This window comes from Anser anser (genome assembly GCF_964211835.1).
Source record: "Anser anser genome assembly, chromosome: 2".
In the NCBI taxonomy this organism is placed as follows: Eukaryota; Metazoa; Chordata; class Aves; order Anseriformes; family Anatidae; genus Anser; species Anser anser.
The window spans coordinates 87093307-87119050 of record NC_139721.1 but is presented as its reverse complement, the minus strand read 5'-3'; the positions used below and the strand labels follow the sequence as shown (position 1 = coordinate 87119050).

General features: G+C 35.7%; 1 protein-coding gene across 27 annotated transcripts in view; it reads right to left on the bottom strand.

Moving 5' to 3' along the window:
* CDH18 (cadherin 18) overlaps positions 1 to 25744 on the bottom strand; it is a 543479-nt gene that overhangs the window by 127442 nt on the left and 390293 nt on the right. For all 27 annotated transcript variants that reach the window (XM_083824886.1, XM_083824887.1, XM_083824897.1 and 24 more), the window contains one exon: positions 6048 to 6342. In XM_083824886.1, coding sequence (XP_083681012.1) covers positions 6048 to 6342 — 295 coding nt within the window. The remainder of the gene's footprint in view (positions 1 to 6047; positions 6343 to 25744) is intronic.

Genomic DNA, 25744 nt, shown 5'->3' with positions numbered 1-25744 from the left:
AATATGATCAGCATCCTGTAGGATATACCCATACTGTCCTTTTGCCTAACTGTTGTCTGATTTGCTAAGCACAAAGAAAACCTAGCTTGTGGAAACTGGAGGTTAGAATGCCTTGCTAGAAAAAAAAAAAACACGATAAAGTGTACCTTTTCCTTTCAAATACTCCTTCAAAGTTAGCATCACTCCATTCACCAAAATGACATAAAAATCATGATTCCAAATGTATTTGCCCTATTCAGATACAGTACCGATTTTTGCTGTTGAGCTCTATGTAATGAAGATTTTAGATGGAAAAGTATACAGTGCAGCTGCTACGCTATTTTTAATGTTAAACATTCAGAAGAAAATAATGTAATAAAAAAAAAAAAAAAAGCATCTAATTTCCCTGGAGAACTCAGGATAGATCCAAACATTGGACCCAGAGGCATACCTTCCACACTTTTTTCACCAACCTACTGAGAAAGTGCCTGTCAAGGAAAACTCAAAATTTTGCTATGAAAGCATTTTGACACTCCACTTAGGCAATATAAAAGACTTTTTTCCCCAAAGTGGAGGCTCTGCTTATTCAGAGTACCACTACCATTCCACATGATTTCCCTCTACAGTTTGGAGATTACATATTGGGAATTCTGTTTTCTTAGCTAATGCTTTATGCTGTAAAATATGTCTGTATGCTCTGAAAACCACTCTGTAAGTTTTGCCATTTGTCTGTTATCAAGAATAAGGATCATTCCACCTGGGAAATCAAACTGTAGTTTTATTTCAAAATCTCTTCTTTCGTTTTTATTTTTTTTAATATGTTTACAATAAAAAATGTTTAAAGTCATATATCAAAGAAAAGCTGAAGGGAAATACTCCAATCTGTCCCTCAGAAGACAAATTTTTAATGTTTACTGAGGCAGTTCAATAAAACATGTCTGTTGAGAATGCAAATCTGTATGCATGACTTTCTGCAGTTTGCTCTACTGTTAAAATCTCAAATGGATCAATATTGAAAAAGTAAAAGAAGTGAAAATAAGGTGAAGTTTAATGAACACAGGGATTTCCTGCCTAACTAAACTAATTCCTAAACTAGTCTTAAAGCAGAAACAAGTAAACATAACACGTTTTAGCTTCATTCTACATTAGAAAATAGAGATTTCACCAGAAAATGAACACTTGGAGTCCAGTGACTGATTCAAGACCTCACTGTAAAAAATATTTTGTCAGCTATCTTTCTTAGAAGAAAATATCAAAAAAACACAGAAAGATAAATAAGCACTTCTCATACAAATCATATTTATGAACACCATGAATAATGTCTTCCAGATTATCTGAAATTATGGCTACCTTATGTTACTTGGAATTATGGGAAGAAGTTCAGAAAAGTCCAGTGGTTCTATTAATTTTCTAAGTAGGATGCATTGGAAATACACTTCTAATGCATGACCAACACTACAAAAGTTAATATGCAATGTTTCATTCATTTTTAAGCTATATAGAAATGAGCAGATATGAAAGGCTTTTACAGATTGAAATCTATTTCCTTTTACATTTAGGTAATCATTACTCTTTCAAAAACCTTAACAGAGCACAGCCATAGCTCTCAAATAGATTTTTATATGGCAGAAGAAATCATTACAGATATAAACATTGGATCTTCAGCCAGCCTTTAAGAAAGAGGTTCAATGAAGGCAAGGAATAGGTAGCTTTTTTTCAGCTCTTTCAGCATAGGACATAGAGCTTAATTATGTTCAGTCTGTGCAACTGTGAAGACTGTGATCTAATATTCGGAAACAGTTTAACAAAACTTGACTGTACTTTCTTCTCAGTGGCTTAAAAATGAAAAACCTTAAAGGTCCTAGAGTTATTAGAAGCAGACCAAGGAAATAATAGAGAAATGTACAACTTGTGGGAAAAATACCACATAACTTCTTGAGGGCAGACATGAACCTGATGCTGAAACTAAGCAGTATAACAGAGATAAAAAATACTACCTGCCACTTGGGAAAAATGCTGTTACACAGAACTTAACATTTAAAGTTCTTTAAAAGACCATGTAAAAAAGTGGAAGGATTTTTTTTTTTTAAGCAGTGACTATTCCCAAGGAATTCATAAAATAACAAGAAGTTGAGTTATGTATAGACTCCACAGCTAAATATTAAAACCCATGCTAATTACAGAACAACTAAAAATGGCATAGGAATCTATTATTTTACATAAATAATTATTTCACAAAAATAATATATCCTATGGAAGCCCTAGTAGAATTAGTCTTTCTGAGACCGCAGGCAAAAACATGCTTTCAGTATGCAACAAACACCAAAAATCAGTAAATAGAAAAGAATGATTACAAATTTGAAATGAAAATATGATGTATGCCTACAGCAGAATGCCTGTATGGCAGGATATGAAAGCTCAGTCTTATTCATACCACAAGAAAGCTTTCTGGAATGGATAGTTTAATGATTTACCTCAGGTATAACCAGTGAAATATTTCATTTATAAAACACACATTACTACACATTAATGCTCTACCTTATCATTAAAACTTCCTTCGTTTATCTTAATCCACTCTCATTTATCACCCAAAATGCCATCCCAGACTAACTATTAGAATTTTTCTTTGGAAAAGGGTAATACCAAGATTCAGACTACTACAGAAATATGACTAATACCTATATAAGAATGCTATCTTTTGAGAAGACAGAGAGAGAGAGAGAGAGAGAGAGAACTTCTATAAATAGAATGAACAAGTAGAAAAAAATTATATTTGCTGCTCTTGACTTTGAGGATAGCATTGATTTCCTTTCCACTGTTTCTCCCCCTATCCAGGAAACAGGAAGGAAACAATTAATTAAAATGGTTTTCTTAACAGACAAGGACAAAGGAAACTTAAGAAAGGGGAAGACTACGTTACACTTTTATTGGAGACAGTTGATAAAGGAAATTAATTCTACATCATGACACTCTGTGGTGTGACAAGACACAAATGCAGTAAGAAATGAAGTAAGAACTAATTTAGATATTATTGAAATGAACTGCAACTCTAACAGCAAAGTTTCGTGCCACAGCAAATTATCAAAGACAACAGAAGAGTCTTCCTACACGTCCCCAGTATTCTTACTAGCAGCTCTATCTCCTCACTGTACAACTTCCTGTGAAGGCAATATTGCGGAAATAACTCTGGCATTATGACATTATGCACACAAATACTGCCCTTCTGTCCTTTCATACACTTCTCTTGGAAATGGTATTTGCAATACTATATTTACATTGTTAAAATAGGGAATTCTACATTAAAAGCATATCCTGCAATGTGCACCAGCATCACTGTGTAGATACAAATGGAGACCTATATGTTTATTGCTCTGAGAAGCAAAAGACGAGATCAAGGAAGTCAGAATTAGAGAGGAAGCTATGGTTTCAGAGCACATTGACCAAGTAGCTGACAGAAGTAATTTAAAAGAATGAAAATATATTTGGTCAATAACTTGAAAATATTTATTAGCTAGATACTGACCAAACAAGATTGTTAATAAATATCATTCTTCTGGTAAAGACTCAGAAGAGTTTAGTAAACATATTAATGAGGGAGGAGGGGGAAATAAGAATTACAAGCAAAGACAAGGTGGCAATTCCCGGTTTGGAGCAGACTAAAAAAGGTAACTTCTATAAATTGAAAGAACAAATAAAATATATTAGCTGCTCTTGACTTTGAGGATAACAGTGATTTCCACAAACAGTGAAGGAAATAATTAATTAAAATGGTCTTCTTTAAAGACAAAGGAAACTTAAGAAAGGGGAAAACAGAAGGAAACACTGGTGAAAGAAGAAAATTCATAAAAGGGAAGTTGAAATCTACTATGGGAACTATGAGAGCTACTATGAAAGAAGATGAGGGAAGGAAATAAAAGGAGACCAAATAAAGCTGTTTCTCCTTTCATGCATTCTTCTTGTAAGAGGGACTGTAGGAAGAAAAAGCTTAGAATTATTCCTGGCTGGAAAGAGACATCTGAAACAGCACACGCTGTGGAAGAATTCAGGAAGAGAGGAGACGACCAGAAAGGGAGAAAGGTGCTACAAGTAACTTTGAAGAATAAAGTATTAGACTAAGAAAGTTATGATGCAGAGGGAGAGATTTTTTGGAACATCATATATAGAGGACATTTTGTGAAGAAAATCAAAGAATTGCTCCCACATTTCAGGGAAGTGACAGAAAGAATAAAGAAGCAGTAATAAAATCAGGAAGAAAGAGAACAGAAATTTTTAACATACTTTTAGTACATGATATTTAGTGAACTTGAGTCCATTCAATACACTCTGATTTTACACGTTATATAGAGAAGAATATTTATTCTCTAATTTATTTCATCTCTGTCCAAAATTAATGCCACTTAGGTCAACAAAGAATCCACTAATATAAAACCCAGTCTGTTTCCAAACTGTCACAACTCTGAACTCCATGGTTTAGGAAAAAGATTTAATATATTTCGGTCTTTCCGGGAGTGGAATGTTTATTACACATTTGCAAATATTTCATATGCCACAGTTCACTTGTATATGCAAGAAAAGAACTGTAGATGAGGAATTTACTAGTTTTACTACGCATACCTCTAATGTAGGTTGTGATTTTGACCTGTTTAGTTTCTCCACACTAATTAGCTCTTTGTACACTGTGAAACTGGGCTGCTTTCATACACAGATTAAAATCCCCTCATTACATAGCCACATATGTCTGAGCTCAGCATAATTATGTCACGTGGTACCAGAGAAGATCAATCAAATGCAAATTCCCAATTTAAATTAATTTCACTTATATGCGCTTGGAAAGATATGCACTTGGAAAGTTCCACAAGGTACCCTCTCAACCAAAGTAACATTAACAAAATATTGCATATGAATCTCAAGTCTGGAACAAAACACTTCTGTTATTTTCAGATCTACTCATATGAGCCATCATTGCCATTCAGAGAGATCAAATGATTGTGAAGCATTAAGATTCAGTTGACAGTAGTCATTCATTTTCAAATGTATGACCAATATTGTTATGAGTTTAGTAACTACATGTATTTTGGTATTTTTCGCTTTTGACTTTATAATTCTACTCTGCAGAAGTTTATAGCCTGTTACATGCTTATTCAACAAACAGCAAGGAGAGAAGAACAAATCATCTATTATATATATATATGTATTCAGTTGCGACATTTGGACACATTTTGGACTTAGAGATAGTTTCTTAGACAGAGTGTGTAGACATTTGGGGGGGGGAGTGTGTGTTTATGAGGCAACTATCTGTATTGTCCATTCCTTAATAAATACAGTAGACTGTCTTTTTTTCAGTAGACTGCACTTTTTTTTTTTTTTTCACAAAGACCAGGCATAACATTTAAGCTTTCTTTAGAAGTATCTAGCCCAAAAGTCATATTTGCATCTGTTTATCCTAAATTAGTTATATATGTTTTACATTGATAGCAAAGTTATAAACTAATTTCAACAGCAGAGAAGCAAGAAAATAAAGAAAACTGATAGTATAATGCAGCACCTCAAAGAATATCTGAACTACATTTCTAACAGGGAAAAAACAAAGATCTGTACTTATTTTGCATTTCAGTTCACTTAATAGAAACTTAACAGATGTAAAGAAACATATGAGATCATCATCTAGAATAATGTAGAAAACTACTGTTCCTTTGTATTTGGTTAATTTTGTAGACATAAGAGATTGAAATAAAGAGTGTAGTTGAGTGAGGATATATAAATATATCTTGATTCTAGAATGAAAATTACAGTTTGTCTAGGAGTGCTGTGGAACGACATCTCTTAAACCACCCAAGAATAAGAGTGACTCTCCTCTACAGTAAGCATGTATGTGCGTACTGTTTTCTTCATATGAAAGTTCCCTAGTAACATACAAGGTTGCATTTGATGTCTTATCATCTCTCCTCAAATGTAATATTCTTTTACATACAGTCAATAATACAACAAAGTGGCATAACTTTGTGAAACATCATGTGGCATTTTCTCTTGTTAAAAGATTGCTGAATAGAACAATTTGTTTTCCTTACCCATTTCAGACATCTCTGGCACAGTAACAATGTATGGTCCATCTGTAAATTTTGGTGCATTGTCGTTGATATCCTGTACTTTGATAATAAATTCAGATTCAGGCTCGAGTGGCTTGTTTGTCCGTCTGTCAATAGCTTGGGCATGAAGTACATAGTGTGTCTTCTGCTCTCGATCTAGGCTTTTGGTTGAATGGATGTCTCCCGTCGTGTCATCAATAATAAATATAGTTCCCGCCCCTTCTCCAGTAAGAATGTATTTGACTGATCCATCACCTTTGTCGGAATTGGAGTGCAGCTGTAGAATATATACATATAAAATCATATAAAATGAGTTACTACGTTTCATAAAAGGTTATTGCACAAAAGATACAAAAATTATAATATTACTGTTAACATTATTCTGCCTAGTTTGTAACCTTCTCAACTCTTGCTGTAATTTCTCATGCACTATTAATGTCAAGACAATCATCTTGCTCAAGGTCATTTCTGCCCCAGCATAACTCATTTTTTATTTGAAGTTCCTGGGCTTCTATATCCGTTCTAGGAAACTTCCCTGAATCAAAAATATTTTGGCAAATAGAATGGGTTTTATTTATTTTGGTTTGGTTTTAGTTCTTCAAGTTGTTATCTTACAGCACTCATTGCTAGAAACTCAGGCTTGAGTACTAAGCCTAAAGCAGTCACTCTGAGGATTAAGTTTGCTCCAGTGATTGTAACTCAGTCCAATCACCTATGCTGTCTTCTACGGCCCCAAGGACAGCATCGCTTACTACAAACAGAAACTGTGTAATTTGGCACAGACAGGTGTCTGTCCAGGATTTCTTCACCCCTCTACAAAACACAGCCATTTCTTCTCTCTCCCTCTCTCTCTCTCTTTTTTTTTTCTTTTTTTAATTACAAAGTCTCCTAATTTTCTTACAATTTAAATTATTTGTAATGAAATAATGAATTTTGATTGATATTTCTGCCATTTTCATTGTTCCTAATACATACTTTGTGGTACAAAATATATGTAACATATATTATACCACTTTGTGAGTAGAACAAAGCTTAAAATTTCTTGGGAAAAGGGGAAAAAAAAAAAAGAAAAAAGAAAAAAGAAAAACAACTAGAAAAGTCCCTAAGTACCCTGGTGTATTAACAGATCATACAAAACAGCCATCCATCCAGTCTCAGTGCTCTCACTTGACTCTAATAAACTACCCACTTAGATTTAAAATGAACACGTTCTCTGGGAGGGAAGGATGATTTTTTTTGCTAGACTGAGAAGCTCTGTGCTTGTATTTAAAACTGCTTTGAGAACAGAATGCATTTACTGAGGTACACAATAAGAACAAAGTGATAGTGTGCAGCTAGTTATACAGTGACGTGAAGTAAGAAGAGAAAGTTTCTAATTCTAAGTATTCAATCTTATTCTTATCCAATTGTCCTGACTATCTCCAAGTATCTGCAATTACTGGCATTACTAAGTTTCTGTATTCTGTCGGTCTAAAGCCCAGATTGTCAATTACTATTTTTAAGCAATGGACCACAAGGTGTCAGCTTCCAGATTTCTTTCCATTTAGCGTTGGGTAGAGAAAAAAAATAAGACTTCTGGAGGTTCAAACTATCTTTTTTTTTTTTTTTTTCCTGACTTAAATCACAAAATACAGAGGTGCTGCTATTTTCCCACTCTTTCCTTGTACCTTTCTTATCAGGACTTTGTCTTGAATTTAAAATGAACTTATGATTTTTTAAAGGGAATAAGCATACAGGACTTTGATGACATTTTTCATCCTGTCTGTATTAAATCTATGGAAATATGGTGACAAAATTTATATCTTGTCCTATAGGGGGTTGGGCAGGGTGGGTCTGAGGGGGAAGTGTAATAAAATTAAAATAATCAGCTGATATAAACCTCAGCCTAACTTGCTGATGCACATTATATTGTGCTGAGCCACAAGAAGATCTGACTGATTAACCAGTACAAAACACCACTGTTGACCTATTTTTTATTTCTGAAAAAAAAAAAAATGGCAAGAAAGAAGCAGAGGAAGGGTCTGTTTCCTTGGCTTTGTCTTTAGAGGACAGCAGTAATCTTACATGTTTCCTTCTGAGTAGTGATGGGCAAAATTCTGGTTATATCTCTTATTAACTTCAGAGTACTACTGTATTCTACTGACAAAGAAATAATGTAAGGTAAAATGCTAGGAATTCAAAATTCCTAGAAAACCAAAATGTTCTCTGAAGAGATTTACTCCTAAAAACAGGAATAGTAGATATCCTGGAATTTAAATCCAAGTCTGTTGTTATTCTAATTTTTCAGGTAATCAGAATGTTTTATGAATCAATTAAGAAAATGGTTACATAAATAACTAAGAAATTGACGGGATAAGGAACTGCCGCAGAATTTAATCAAGCTTTCTTCAAAAATCTGAAGTATTTTTATATCCAAAGAAGACGTACCATTCAGCAGAATACCATACAGCAGAAACACATATTCACTGTGGTAGCATGAAATGCATGGAAGATTTGAAAAATTAACAACATCAGGTGTTTCTTATCGTGCAGAAACAAATATTTCACTTGTAATCTGTGAAGAAAATGCAGCTACATTTTGAGTCCAAGGGCTTTTATGTCTAACAAACGTAAGACACACTAAAGATGTTCAGCTGATTGTGTGGCCAAATTATATACTATTCGTGCTAAATATCACGTTACCCAACAAATGTCATTTGAAAAATGAAGGCAGGAATGTCATTAGAAGAAAATTATGTGGATATTAATAAAAGCTAAAAGCTTTAATTTGCAACGAGGTCTTTCACATTGCAGTTGTAAGGCAACAACTGAAAACAAGAGACTTAATTTGTGTCTGCTACCCTATTTCCTGATATTTTGTAAATTATTTGAAATATAACACTTTGATTTATGCCTTTTAATTTCTAATGCTAAATTTAAAATTCACATAGGAGGACTCTACACAGTATTTCTACTGCGTAACAAAAGGGCCTTTCATTTGTCAGTTGCTTTATATTTCAGTTTTTCTGTAAAGACTAAATAACTGTCTTCTTTAATACTGTGTCTCAGTACAAATTGGCCCAGGTAGAAAAATATCAAGGTTTCTCTCAAACACTTATTTGCAACGTGTGTTGTGCTGAAGAAAGCCCCTGGGAGTCCCTGGTTAAGACAATGCCTACCAGATTAATGAGAGATTCATGTCCCTGTACCTGGAGCACTTCTTTCTTTTCCCTCTGTACCTGAAATCATCTCCACAACAGGTGGTTTATTCCACAAAAGCATTTGTAGTTGCAGTAAATGTGATTCACTGATTAGGGTACAAATACATGGTTTGGTAGGCTGCACTTCTACAGCTATGTCTACACTGATTTATGAAAGACCCCAAGTGAGAAAATTCCTATGGACTCTTTTTATTCAGGACTTTATTAGATCCCTTTCAGACACATTTGACAGAGAGGGGGATGCCGCTAAGCAATGCAAACTCGAGCCAACCTATCACCGGCCCTGTACCATGCTTTGTTCATCAGTGAACTTGTGTGATCTTGGGGAAGTCATCTTAACACAGATCCCTAGAAAGTATGTGGGCATTTCTTTTCCATGAGATGCCACCACCTCTGCCAATGACTACTGCAGGAGCACGTACACAGGATGAGACACTAATGTGCCACAGTAATGCAAATAAATATCATAGCTAAACACAAAATCTGGTGGTGGTTTTCCCCTGCTGTGCCCGTCAGAGCCAGAAAGCTGCAACATCGCAGGAGTCTCTTAATTTAGAAAGAAATACAAACACATTTCAAACTGAAACATGATTACTCGTAATGTTGAGAGGAATAATGAATATCGTTGGAAAGAAATACAAGAAAAAGATGCCAAACAATTACAACACAGCTCTATGATGATTATATATTGACCTGTGACACTAAGTTTTTAACTACTACTGAAAAAAGCTGTATTTTTTTCCTTCTGAAGTTGTTTCAAGTTGCTTCCCAAAGCAATCTCACCTCAGAACCCAAACTTTACTTTAAAAGGATCTTGCAGAACAGCAATTTGTCCAGTTAACCAGTAGAGTCTAATACAGCTTGGACCCACTGACAGCCCCTCCTGTCCCTGCCCAGGCCCAGGCTCCACACTGACCCCATGGCCACCAGCCCCTGCCCCACTGAGGCCGCAGCAGGGCCGGGCTCCAGCTCCCCACAGCCCTGCCTGGCCTGACCATGGCTCCTGCCCAGGGACCGGACCAACCTTGGCAAGGCCCTAGACCCATAGAGATGCCCAGTGCCTGTGGTGCCCTGCTCCTGGTGGGGTGCTGGGACGGGCCCTGCCTGGCCCACTTGGGGACACCCCAAGCTCCTGGCCCTGGGGAGCTCTCTGCTGCTCTGAGAACGTCATCTCCAATCTCAAAACTTTCAGTCTGTGCTGGCTCCAGAAGTCTTTGTGGAAATACAGTTTCTATCCTAAGCAGAGTACTGGCTTCTGAAAACATTACTTATTACTGTTTATTATGTTAAACTCTTAATGACAACATCTACACTAAATACTCTGCCCACAACCAGAACAAGTCAGAAAGTAATTAATTTTCATCCCCTGTTGGGCTTTATTCCTGTATTTATTTCTCTGAAATGTTACCTATTTAGGAAAAGAAGAAACTGAAAGTACTAGCTGAAGAGCGTATCTGGAATGTCACCTTTATCAACCCATTGAGCTCCACTTCTTGACGTATTTAGTAACAGGTTGGCTTCAGGATGATTTATGACGGTTCCTCAGTCTTTAACTAGCCTATATCAGCAGTGTGTGACTGATTTAGCAGAAGAGCAAGCAAGGTGTCCTTGTTTTCCTAAGACTTAAACATTTTTCTTCCGTCAGTCCAATTAAATTATTAACTTTCTTTCACTATGCCTGCACAAACTGAAGAAAGGCTACATTTTTCAAAGACATCATTTGAAGAGGTATAACAAACTTTTCAGTTAATGAGTTTTATTTATTCATTTATATTAATTTTAACACTACTCATCTTTCTCATCTTTGAATAGATGTAATTTGCTAAATCGGCATATTATCAGCATATTAACAGCTTTAAAATGAATGCAGAGACTGAAGGCTTATTGCCCAGTTAATACCATATTGCCATGGCTAGCAACTGCAAAGCAATCAGGTGGGTAAAGCCTAACTGCAAACCCAAATTATTTGGTGGCTATTGTTTAACTGCAGGCATTGTTCACTACCCTTAATCCTCATACATCTTTTGCTAAGTAGTTTTATCTAATTCTTAGCTACATTATATTTTCAAACATGTAGTCTTAAGTATTTGTCAGAAGTCAAACGAACACAAATAAAAAGAAACTAGTGGACAGTATAGAAGTATGGGAAAGAAACACAAAGATGAGCACCATAAAAAATAACCCCAAACCAACTCAAAAACTGAGAAGCAAACAGAGGAGAAACTTTCTTTATTCTGATGGGATGTGGTATGCTAACAACTCCCAGCCATCATCAAGCTGCCCTGTACTGAGGAAACAAGTGGCAACCAGAAACAAGGTATGAACAGAATGAGAAAGAAACTTGGCTGACAGGGACAGTAAAGTAGAAGAGCCTATTTTTTAGTGATAAAACAGCTTCCTCCTTTTTGCTTTAATTGAACAATCAGAATTCTTGATGTCTTCTGTGGGTGGCACTTTAAGTGGACTAGTAATGAATTTTGCCAAATTTTAATTGGACTACCAAAAAATCTTGGATTTGAACAGAAAATGTGTGCTGTTCTGTTTAAAAAAAAAAAAAAAAAAGATGAAGAGATTCCCAAACACATGCTAAATTTAAATCTGATTTGAAAAATCAAGAAGTGTTGCACTAATGTAATGAATTTAATGAGGGTAGAAGTGGCTATGAATATATAGACTTAGATCATTTTGATGTAACTGCACAGAATTCACTTAAAACTTGTTGTTGGCAAATAATAAACAATAAAAATAATATACACATAATTCCAAAATCAAAACCTGAGTTCTGGTAATGCCACTGACTGATCATATGGTACCTCAACTAGAAGACTGAGTCGCTTTGCCAGAGATGCCTAGATGTTTGCAAACAGGAATGTAATGATGAAACGTGACAAAGCTGAGTTTAATTTTATACTCCAGAGGAGAGCATGCTCCACCGGTTACAGGTTCCTCTGTCTCCTCTTCCCTGCTCAGCTTCCAACCACCCCTCCTTAATCCAGGCCCATGCTATTTCCCAAATCAGCCAGCCTCACTATTCAGGTTGCACATAACCCAGCCTTTATCCCTCTACCATCCACACTTAAATTCTTCTTGTAACAGTCTGTTTTCAAGCTTTCTATCTGGACAGTTCTGAGTTTCTGCATAACGATTTGCATTTTTCCTGTGCTCTCATTTCTCATTCAATGTCCTTTTTTTTTTTTTTTTTTTTTTTGCTTCTTAGCCAATTCCTATCACTTCCTCTCCAATTCTTGGCTATCTAAAATAGTTTTCAAATTTGTATTTCTTTGTTCAAATGGTGTGTAACCCTCCCACTCTGAGTTAACTTCAGGCACATTAGGCCTTTTGCAAAGAGACTCTGAAAGGTTAGTACATACAACTTAAGAGTACAAAGCAATTATTCAGTGGCTAAAATCCAAAAGATATGTATGATTTAACAAACTACTAGACTAGGTGTTAGTACACTCCACCCCAACAAAACACACAAAGCAGCAGACCACTCAGAAGAAGGTTACATAGCTGGGACATATTACAGCTTGGCTGTGGATTGCAAGTATCTGAATCATGGAGGACAGAGGGAGAAGATGATAAGCACCATTCCTTCTCCTCAAGTTGCCAGTTCTCTCTTTTGCACCAGGATTCAAACACACTCTATGTCACTTGTCTGTGTTTCATGAGTTTTACTTTTTGAATCAGGAAATTTATTTAACTAAATATCCTATGTCCATTCTGTACTTCTCAAAATTACTGAATAATTTTAATTGGAAACAGGCAAAATAAACAATTGGCCTTCTCCCTAACACTCTCCTCCCACTTCTCAGCGTTATAAAAATATGGAAAAAATTATGTAGAACAATAAGAAAAAGAATGGCTACCCTGGCAGTTGATTTTGCTAATAACATCTTTTCTTTACAGGGCCTTTCTTTAGTAAGGGAGTGCAGTCCTTTCAATGAGTCAGTATCTAGAGGGATGCAGATTTTCTATTTTTTTTTCCTTCCTCATTCCCCTGTCTTAAGAACTGTTGTAGAATCCCCTACCATTCTGTCTAAGCATTTATGGCTTCATTTTACCAGGGAAGCAAAGACTTAAAAAGCTATGATGGACATCAAAGTACCTGCACGATGAGTGTGGGTGCAATGGAGGGAAAGTAATTCAGCTGCCTGAAAACAGCTTAGAGATGAAGCTATTTTGAATCAAAGAAAAAGGCAGAAGATGAAATTAGCTATTCTGTGACACTTTAGAATAATGGAAATATATTGGCTTTATTTCCATAGAAATAAATATCAAGATTTTGTATTATCAAGAGGCATGTATCTTCTTAATTCCTGTCTGCCACCATCAAACAGATCTCTTGGCCAGAATCTGATCTCACTTTTTGACTTTTGCCCTACATACATTTAACCTTGATCAGAATCTTTTGCCTCTTATTTACTGCCAAACAAGAACTTTCCCCCCACTCCCTTTCTGTTTTTCTTTTTTCAAAGGACAAATTGGTTTGGGGGATCAACCTCCCCCTGCCTTTGTTTTTGGATACAAAATGTGTCCCCTTTACTTACAAATATGCAGGATAGTTTATCATAACAGAACTTCAACTGAATAAACAAAGACCAATTTACTCATCTGTTTAAATATATGCAGTTCTCACCATCATTAAAAATATCTATTTGTGGATTATTATACGCCTCAAATATACTTTACTCCACAAGCCAGTTGTATATTCAATTTTGCATAAAATAACATTTAAATATGATAACACTGTTCCTACTTTGAATAAATTAATAATTACATTAGAAAAAGAAAACATTTCATAACACCAATTTTGATAGTATGATATTGAGGCTAATTTCTAATTTTTTTTAGCATCCATTTGGAACAAAGTGGCAAGTAAATTACAATGAGCAGCACTGCTGTTCAATTCCTAAGGGTTTAAATATTGATGTAAACAGGCTAATATTACTTAAGTCAAATTGGTTTTACAACACTGAAATGCATCTGTAGTAATTAAGTTCTACATACTTGCATGTTTCTGTCCTTACTGAGCAGAAACAAATGCTATGAAATACAAATCTGTAATGGAGACTAGGAAGTGAACTGAAACTAACATCAAATGACCAGAAAGAAAACATCAAAATCAGAATATTTCAAAGCAATTACAGCATTTGCAACAAAACAAGGACAGCACCACTAAAAGACATAGTACTTCATAAGTCAGTTAATTTAATCAATTAAATGTTTGATAGTTGTTTTTGTTTGTTTTTCCTGTTCAAACTATTATGAATTTTGAATGAATTACTGTTTTCTGTTTTGTGAACAGCACATTCTTTCAAGGAGAGCACTGGAACTTCCTCTTCTCAAATTTGTTGTCATTGCCAATCAGTTTAAACAGATAACAAGAGGGTCCTGGCACAACACTACCAGAGAGAAGTCTGCCGATGCTTGCCCAACCCAAAGGAATGACAAAATTATTCACAAAAAACACAAGTTAAGAGCTTTTAAAAAAGGACACTAAAAAAATGTATGCATGTTACTTTACTTCTGTTATGCAAAACTACTTAATGCTTCACTAAAAATATTAAAATGCAGAGATGTATAAAGAATTGATGTTACAACACTAAAACACTGAATACTAAACACTTTAATCTTCTAATAAGAAGAGCAATCATGTTGACTTCCTTTGATGTTTATGTAGACACAACATGTAATTTAAAAGAAATGATACAATAACATAGCAGTAGTAAAATCTGCATATGAAATTATTCTGATTGGTGCACACTGCAAAACCAGAGTCTTGCTGATGCTACTAAAATTTTCATTGAGCCTCTGTGGTAAAAGTATCTTCAGATTTGCCGCAGACTTGCTTCCTTTGGTCTGAGCTATAAAATATGTTTTAATAAAATATACTGCTCTGGGCAATGTCACACCTTTTGACGGAATTCTCAGAGGGAATCATTAGCCCAGGAGATAACTGTATTATCCATAGCAGTGTCCACGAATTTAGAAGAAGCTATTCCACACCCTTGTCAAACAGAGGAAGAAAATACAGAATTGCAATTGCCCCCATCTGCTGAATGGGTTTTCTGAGATAGAAAAAAATAATTGAATTGCAATCATCCAGGAAAAACGCAACTGAAACAGTATTAACTTCACAGTACAACACTACAGCACACAAACATCTGTTTTTGCAAGATGTGCTTATCTGAAGTCTGCTCCTTTGCTGCTGTTTATTTTGGGGGGAGTGGGGAGGTGGGAGCTGGGTAATGGCAGAAGTATGCAGGTGCATAAGCACACACATCTGAAATAACAGCAGGTGTACCGAAGCTGACACAAGTGGTCAACATTAGCTTCTATTTTCTCTTTGTGCCAAAGGAGAACTCAAGTGAATGACAAGAAAAATAGACAACACAATAAGCATTTAAGTATAGAACTGTTGTTTTGTTTTCAAAGAACACTATATATCTTAGGAAAAATAGAATCTGAAATTGTACTTTCAGTGTACTGTGTATCTAAACCAGTGTATATAAAAAATAATTCAATTCTGCTTAAGTTTTCACCTGAACTCTCGTCACAGCAGTAAGCTTTTATTTCAGATGTCTTTAACTTGGGTGAATGATATGATAGACATAGAAATTATTCTTTTTTCAAGAAGGTAGACTTTACACAGTGTATTTATTTCATAGATTTTAAAGAGCTAGATGAGCACCCTGTTTGCAGAACATGCTAGCCAAAGTCTTCTAAAAGTATGTTATAATTATGCAAATATACTTGCTTGCAGGTCCCAGGGCTAAATGACAACAGCTCATTGAACTACTACTCTAAAACATGTCTGAAATTGAGGTGGTCTTTTTGGGTCCTATCTGAAGAAAAACATTATTTCTAAACAGATATCAAAACAAGACTCTTCATTCCCCAGTACTGCTCTAAGGCCAAGAGAATTGCTTCAGTGGAGATGTACTGCATTTATCCCATGGGACATGTGCTGGCAGCAGTACACAGGCACAATGGCCACTAGATATTAGTGTAAGATAAGTGGTTGTCTCTGCCACAGTACATTGCCTTTTCTTCTGACTAGACAATAGCCCCTTAGTTGCAGGGCTTTTAATTTTTAGATCTTGAAGTCTCTTTGAAGGGCACATATCATTATCTCTGCTTCAGAGATGAGTAATCTAAGATTCTCACACTTGAATTACCATATTTACCCAGAAATAATAAAAAATAATAAATAAATAATAAGAGATGGGCGACGAGACACAGAATCACAGAATTATCACAGAATCATCTAGGTTGGAAGAGACCTCCAAGATCACCTAGTCCAACCTCTGACCTAACACTAACAAGTCCTCCACTAAACCATATCACTAAGCTCTACATCTAAATGTCTTTTAAAGACCTCCAGGGATGGTAACTCGAGAGCAGCCCCGCAGAGAGGGATCTGGGGGTTGTGGTTGACAGCAAGTGGAATACGAGCCAGCAGTGTGCCCTAGCAGCCAGGAGGGCCAACTGTATCCTGGGGTGCATCAAGCATGGCATTGCTAGTCGGTCAAGGGAAGTGATTGTCCTGCTCTACTCTGCACTGGTGTGGCCTCACCTCGAGTACTGTGTGCAGTTCTGAGCACCACAGTACAAAAAGGACGTGAAACTATTGAAGAATGTCCAGAGAAGGGCTACAAAGATGGTGAAGAGCCTAGAGGGGAAGACATATGAGGAGCGGCTGAGGTCACTTGGCCTGTTCAGCCTGGAAAAGAGGAGGCTGCGGGGAGACCTCATCACAGCCTACAGCTTCCTCACAAAGGGGAGTGGAAGGGCAGGCGTTGATCTATTCTCTTTAGTGACCAGTGATAGGACCCAAGGGAATGGTGTCAAGCTGCGACAATGGAGGTTCAGCCTGGATATCAGGAAGAGGTTCTTCACTGAGAGGGTGGTTGCGCACTGGAACAGGCTCCCCATGGAGGTAGTCACTGCACCAAACCTGTTGGAGTTTAAGAAGCATTTGGACTCTGCTCTTAGTCATATGGTCTGAATTTTTGGGTAGACCCGTGTGGAGCCAGGAGTTGGACTCAATGTTCCTTGTGGGTCCCTTACAACTCAGGATATTCTATGATTCTAGGAGATATAAAAAGTCCCAAACAAACTCCTGTTTATCCAGTTGTGATACCATTGGCAATTCTGAACTCTCTAATTCTCAGAGAAAGCAGGAGGGATGAATTCATAAAGCTATAAAAAAATATTCCTGGAGGACTACAGAATTTCAAGACATTTAGAAACTTTTCTTTTCCATACCATCAAAAAAACACCATCAATAGAAAAGAAATGTCAATTAAACTATGAGAGATGAAAGTCGGACTTTAAATGAATGCTGCACTGTTGCATTCAGTCAAGTCATTCTCAAGATCTAGGCCAGATTTCTGCTGGGTTTGTTTGTATGGTAGCTAAAAGTCATGCTTCAATGAGTATGAACAAGTAATTAATTCCTGGGTCAATGCTATATTACTTCATAGCATTCTGTTCTGGCAATACAGAGACTCTGTTCCCTTGGATGTCATATGTCACAAAGCAGAGCAGAAAACAATTTCATGCACTCTAGACAAATTTAAAAAATAACTGGTCTTCACTTTTCAGCATCTCCTTGGTCCCTGTCATCAAGAACTCATTTTACAATCAATAAATAATTGTGGTAATAACTTAGATTCCTAGATCCATGTAGAAGGCCATTTGACTAGATTTGAATGAATACAAAGGCCTTGATGATTCACTGTCACCAAAAGAAGTCCTGGCTATATTACATCACTATTGGGATAAGAATGTTTTGTTTCAGCTTGTTGTTCCTAAATTACAACAAGGAGGTATTATTACGCCAATATAGTGCCAAAGGCATTCTTGCCTTTCCTATACATGGGCACAAGTACATGATAAAAGTGCTACAGTTCATGGTACTACTACCTTGCACACACTTTGGAAACTTCTTATTTACTTATAACATTGAAGCACTGCTATGTTTGTAAATGTCTTACTGTTTAGCTACACAGTCACAAATAAGTTAAACCTGAACAGTGAAAACATAGTCTTAGAGCAGGTGCCAAAATCATAACTGGCATTATCTGGAGAATTAAGCCCATTTTCATATGCCAGAGTGTTTGCTTAGGACATTGTAAAGGTCAAGGTTAGAAAAAATTTAAATGCATGTTTTCTTAGAAAACACCACAAGATGCTAGAGTTTAGGATTTAGAACTTCACTGAGGCAACAAAAAGCTACTCTTTACTGAAAAAAATATTGCACATTTGAAACTATAGCATAAAAATGCAGTTTCTGTTTCCACACACTGTTTCTGCAGACTTTCTACAGATACTATTGACCTTCATTTCTGGTGCTTTCTTAGGCTGCTGTCATTGCAGTAGATTTTTTTCTTTTTATATGCAAATAGAGAGAATCAAACTGCTTTTTCTTTCCATCTGCAGTACAGAAGTAGAAAAGGGAACACATCTATTTTAAAAGGGTCTTCCAAAAAGAAAATACATATATGCCCTTAGTGAACAGGAATGCTAACCTAAGAATTATTTCAGATTTTTTGAGATGAGAAAGAACTATTAATTATCACAAACCCTGATTAATTAATTTTGTATTATGTGCCATCTTCCTGCATATAGCTCCTCCTGACATTAATGGGATAGATGGAAATAGCTTACTGGAGCAGGAAGCTGTGAGTGTTAAGCGCACTAAAGCTCTTATGGAAAGTATGATTGATTTGTTTGTTTGCTTCTTTATATGACAGTGCTACAGCAAACACCTCACTCTATGAATGATCTTAAGACAGCATATTCACTTTTGAACACAGGAAAAACAACTGCAGTGTCCCCATGTGATATTCTAAATTTCTTGTTACTCCTTTGTTGTTCCTAAATAATACTGTGAAGATAAAAATAAATGTGTGACTTTCTGATGTAGTACTTGTGAGTTATATGAACTTTAACTAGAGAAAAAATTGTGTCAGCAACTTGATTATTTGCTCAATTACAGAGTTTGATTAGGAAAAGAATATTATGTGGAAAAGTTCAAGGAGAGATAATTAATTTACCAGCTTCCTTTTATCCCATCCTTCCAAATATCTTTCACACATTCTTGCTTTTGATGTCTTTGAAGCTAATTTGCTGAGACATTTGTAAGACTGTGGAAAGAAAACAGGTTAGCTACTGTCCAATGGCTTCTATTTCAGGTGAAAAAAGTTGTTTCATTCTCAAAAAAATGGAAAGGACTACCACTTATTATCAAGAACTGCAGAGATCATTCTTTCAAAAGGATTTCATCGCCGTATTTTTGTGAGCTTCTTATCAACTCATGTCAAAGCATTTTTCCAGGTAAAACAAAAGCATTTATTTACTATTGTTTTATTTTCTTATTTTATTTGCTAAGAGTTCTTAATTATATACTTTTTTAAATTTTAAAATGTGGTATGACAATGCAATAAGAATGTTGATTTATTGGAGTATTGATTCACTGCTTCTGCAGTATATAATACTTAAATATATATTTTGGTTCTGAATCTGAAATTCCATTTCATCTCTTTTCTGTAAGCTTGTATATTTATTTGATGAAATTCAGGTTTGTAAAAAAAAAAAAAAAAAAAAAAGTCTTTCTATAGCGTGTCCATCACAGGTTTCACAAGTGATTGCTCTTTTACATCTCCCATAGAAGACAATACATTTTTTTCCTAAGCTTTTTTTTTTTTTCCCCGTCACTTTTCTTCTTCCTGTAATGTAATACTCTTGCTTTTTGCTGGAAGCCCTGTATCATAATGATACGGAAATGTTACCACAAATTTCTTTAAAAGGTCACTAGTGCCACAAAATCTGTTGGTAATAGAGAATCCCAACTACACTACTTTTGACGTCTTTGTTGGATAACTCAGAGGAATACCAGTGCTGACAACAGAAGTTTAACACTAGCTGTTTCCATAGATGAAAGTCATGTAATGAATGCAATGAAAGTGATGAAGCCATCACAACTGTTGCAGTGATGACGATGCTTTTAAAAGTACAAGCAGAAAACTGAGAACATACCAATCCCAGTGAACAGGAATATAAAAAACTGCCCTTAGCCATGACTTCTATGAAGTGTGGCAAAAGCTTTCTAGATCTCAAACTGATGTAAATTGGGGGATTCCAAGAATCTTGTCTGCAGATTTCCATACTTCATACAATCATTACCAAGGGGAAGTAAAGTTTCTGAGCTCAAGGTTTTTTAATGAGGTAAGGTTTTTGTTTCCACAAGGTAATGTGTTACTGGTTCTGTGCTCTTCCTAGAGTCATCATGACCTCCTTCTTCCCATAAACATCTGTACTGCCACCACTGTAAGACTTTCATTGTGACACAGAATAAAAAACTCATTATTTAGACTTGGTCTAGTACAACTTCTGGACAAGTAAAACAAAAGTTCTGAGAATGTTTACAAGCCAACTTGATATCATAATTTATGACGGACTGGCATTATGGCCTAAGAGCATTTGCATTGTGTAACCTGTAATCATTGGCTACTTTTTACACCTGACAATGTCATTACAGGTCCTGCATGCTATCTTTTCAGTACAGCGCAGAGCATTTCCTTCCTTTCACAGAGAACAGCCATTCTTCATTGTGACTGACAATGCAGATTTTAATAATGAGGAAAAGAAATGATGATAGACTTTTGCAATAACAACCAGAAAGAAAAAGCCTTCCAAATTTCCAGAAACCCATACCTAGATTCCAAATGTGCTTAATCATTCTCATGTTGAATCCATGATATGCCTGTTTCTAAAATCAGCTGTGGTCTTTTTGTGTATATAGGGATGTGCAAGAACAATCTACATACATAATTCAGATATCCATAGATGAAATTGTGATGCAAAATATGCATATCCAACATTTGAAGTTCTAATATTTCTTAGCAACTATCTTATATTAAAGCTCCCCCATGCATTCCAAAGATGTGCTGAAGAATTTCTTATGTGAATATATGGATCTTTAAAAGTTTAATAAAAACCTCTCCTCAAAGTTTTACACTTCTCATTGAGAATATCTGTTCTTTGCTGTCCAATGTAAAGTCACGTATATTTGATATTTGAACTTTTTTTTTTTTTTCTGTCTGCAAGACAGATGTATCCTGATCATGGAAGTATCTTGAATTTAGCAGCAGAAAAAGTGAGCTAAGAATTGCTTTCTTCCACAGTTACCCTTTGACAGCATTTAACAGCAACTATTTCAAGAAATTGAGTCAGAGCTCCAACATTTTACAAAAAAATAATATATTCTGCATGTTACACTTGACAGGAAATTTATGTTTCTCATGATGCACTGTCCTATATCCATGATATCTAATTGCAGTAAGGAACACCAGAGTTCTCTTTTTGTACACGTAAGAGATCCCATATGTGTAATAGATTCCAGACGTGCTGCTCTGTTCACTGTTATCGCTTACTAATTGTCTGTTAAACTCTAACCTTCCTCCAGCACCAATATTCCAAGTACATGAAATGGCACAAACAGTCTACTCAACCTTTGAGGCAATATCTTCCTCTCCTCAGTGTTTTTTATGTGTATGCTGACATATCAATACAGATGCCATTTATCATGAACACTTCAGTGATTTTTCTTCTCAAGAGACTCTCTGACACATTCTCCCTTCTCAAGAAATGCTCAGGCAGAATAGGATTACAATCTGTAGTGATACTGGCTGCCATGAATCTGGTAGGCACAAATAATACTTTAAAAAAGTATGTGTAAAATGATAGGAGAATTAATATATATATAGTCAATTTCAGAAGATAATTAAAATGACCATTAATATATCTATTTCTAGATATTATTGCTAGCAGTACAAGGAGGTGTCAAAACACAGTACCTGCAGTCTCTTTTTGACCTACAGCTACTTCATTAACACATTTTCATAATAGACTGTCTCTTTTACATTATAGGAGCCCAGAAGTAAGTGTCCATATGGCCTAGCAGAAAAATTGTGGATCTGATCCTGATCTTCCAGTGTCTTTTTTTGAACCTAGTTTAACTAATACTACAAATATGTTTCTGGAAGTTTAAAAATATTAATTTCTTTTTGGAAAAAAAAAAAAAAGGGTGGTACTTCAAACACCTGCCGAGTACAAGCTTTCGCTTGGTCATCCTAACTTGAGTAAACGTTACTCGTATTACTAAAATCAGATTTATCCCTTTTAAGTAGTAATCCATTAGGTTGTTACATTCACCAATACAGTAGAGGCCTAACACCAGAGCTCATGACAATAAGCAGGCTGCTGATTAGGCAGCAGGAATGCAAATTTCATTTTGCTAAGACCTGAACAATTTTTTTTTTTTCCTCTCAAGTGGTAATTTTTAACTTTATTCAACCAACTGGAACTATCTTCCTTCCAACCTTAACAATTTTGTACCATTACAAATAACAAGGGCTGAAACAAAGACTGGAAATGTAAATTTCACATTTTCTAATAGAGTGGTCAAGAAAACTCTACAAGAAAATTGAAATGGCCCTCACCCTCCTTCCTGTTAACATATATATAATTTTTGTTCAGGCACAAATGCAGACTGTGTAGAATTTCCTTTGTAAGCATGAGAAGCAAACTGACAAAATAAGCATTCAGCATTATAGCATACACTTGGAAAACGAAAGAAATTAAAAAGATCGTCTCAAAGCTGTTTCTCTGTAAATGTCAGTGAGATACATTTGACTTGTCACTGGAACATTACAGTTATGAGTTGGCCCAACTTCAGGGGAAAAAAAATCTACATCCTACAAAACAGGCACTGGTCCATTAGATTCCAGTAACACTAGGAATGGAAGAGTTTTGTTTGATTTTAGACTGACTTTTTATCTCACTCACCACTAATTAAAATTAAAACTATTGCAGATACTTCTTGTCACTTTTTCTACAAAATATGTTTCAGAGCTAAATTTTCTAAGTGATTTGATGCCTGATTTTCCTAGTGATGCATAAAGTTAGAAAAGGGAAATGAGTGTATTTTAGCTGTGTTTATTTTTGTTTTACCATCAATTTCTATTTTTAATTATTATTATTCATGCTAAGTACTTATCCTTAGAAGGATCCTACAGTCTGAATTACACAGGTCCTTATGTTTTGCATAAGGGAGAAGTATTTACTTCTGTGCAGTGGTTTCATAATCACTACTTATCACTTTCATTGACACTCTTCTTTTGAGTTATGAAACGCAGAACCTGAAGCAACTCCCATTGATGCCAGTGGACTTTGGATGCCATTAACACTCATAGGTAAAACTAACAAAAACTGATACTATTTCAATAATAAATATTAATTTAGAGATGTTTGCTTTGATTTATAATACTTATAAAGCATACTTTATAAATAATGCATGGCAAGATGTAAATACTAAATAATATTACATAGGGAGAAAAATTGTAATTTCAGAAGGACTCAGATTTCCAGGATTGTAGAGACAAAACAAAACAAAAAAGACCAAAAAATTAAAAAAAGGGTAAATAATCTCATATATCTGCTGTTAGATGACCTTGAAAAGAGCACTAAGTTCTTCTAATTCTCTGATTATATTTTCAAGAATATGATAATTTTACTGTCTCTGAATTATTTGGCATTTCTGTGAACTGTTCACATTGATATAGTATACAACATCTTGCCATGTCAAAATAGCACCACTCAGATACTGTTAAGGTAATGGCAACCCATCTGGATACAGATATTATAAAGAGAGAGTTGCTCTCTCTTCAGACCGAGGACTAAATTCAAACTGAATGAAAAAGGAACAAAAGGAGATAATGTGTCCCATTCTAAGGATGAAGGCCTATCGAGCTAACAAGTGGTAATCACTCAGCTGTCAGCAACATCTGCAGACATCACACAGCTGAAATACTACTTAGGCGCTAAGCAGAAGTCTCTGTAGTGTTAATTCACACTAGGTCATGAACAGCAGGATAAGGTGGTTCTCAAAACGTGAGATCCCTGTTACCTTACCAATTGCTTGCTCAGCTGCCTGCATAAATGAGGTCAGGGCAGGAGCAGTGACCTGTCAGCCAAGCATTGCTCTGAGCTGCACAGTCTCTGATGGTGCAGGAGATCAAAGAGAGAAGTTTTCTGAGTTCAGAGAGAGTTTCCACGGTGGAACTACCTTTTTTTTTCTTTCCCCAGAAACAGCAGGTTGCACTGACCCTTCACTCCAAGGAGACAAAAGTCCCACACGTCAGCGCAGTATAGCATGTCCTCATCTGATCAAACTCTCCCCTCAAGTCCTTCAGACTGTCTTACGTCCACAGGTGTTTCAAATATTGCCATCATGCCTCTTGTTTTTCCCTCCTTTACCATGTACTCTCCTATACATCCTAGCCTGTAACAACCTTTAAGGTTTAGTGGAGGTCTTGTTAGTGTTAGGACAGAGGTTGGACTAGATGATCTTGGAGGTCTCTTCCAACCTAGATGATTCTGTGAACCATCTGTTTCTATGCTCCACACATGATTCCTAAAAGCCCACCTCCAACTGCAATCACACTGAATGCGCTGATATACTGTGATGCAAAGGACACGTAAAGATTTAAACATTATCCTCTGTTGTTTTAAATTTTTGCTGAATGAGATGGTGAATTTTGGCAACACCACAGGGTGCAGAACTGTGCAGTGAATGGAGGGTTATAGAAAGGTATATCACAAATGAAGTGCATGTTTGCAGTAATATAGATATTCATACATATATATATCTATAAAACAATATATGCACTTATCGATACTGTATGATTAAGTGCCTTGAAAATTTTCTCAGAGAATTTTTTTTTTTTTTTGAATTAAGGTTGCCAGCATGGAAGTCTCATTAAATTAAATCAAACTTAAGGAGGTCTCTGCCTCGGGATCATATGTGTTTCAGCCTTTACTAAAAACATCCAAAGGCTCCATAGGCAGGAAACAAAGGCATTTCCAGTTTAAATAACCCGTCCCCTTCCACGATATCCATATTTAATTCTTTGAAGGCAGATGCACACTTATTTACATGTAATCTTGATCAAGTTGAGAAAGACAGCTTATAAACACAAATATTTTAGAAAACTAAGCTCCTGTTTTACCTCATCTTTTGAACAGAGAATTAAGGCAATGTTCACATTTCTACATATATTTCCAATGTAAAAACTAAAGCTTCTGGCAGTCAGCTTAAAGCACGTGATATGGCTGTGATAACAGCTTTGCAGAAAGACACCAAGGACACAGACATTCAGTAAATAGGAGTTTGCATACTATTTATTTTCTCCCTGGAAGTGGTACTTTCAGTATCATGTTGTTATTCAGGAAATTAGCCTTTGAAGGGAATACTTGTTCACAAAATTTTCAAAATGCTCAAGGACAAGTGAAGCCATATGAAAGCAGAATTCAATTTATAATAAAAATTCAGAAGAAAGTTTCATAGCCCAAAGTACACTGTGATTAGCACATTTAGTTGCAGATTAATTCTTATTGTTACGAATTCGT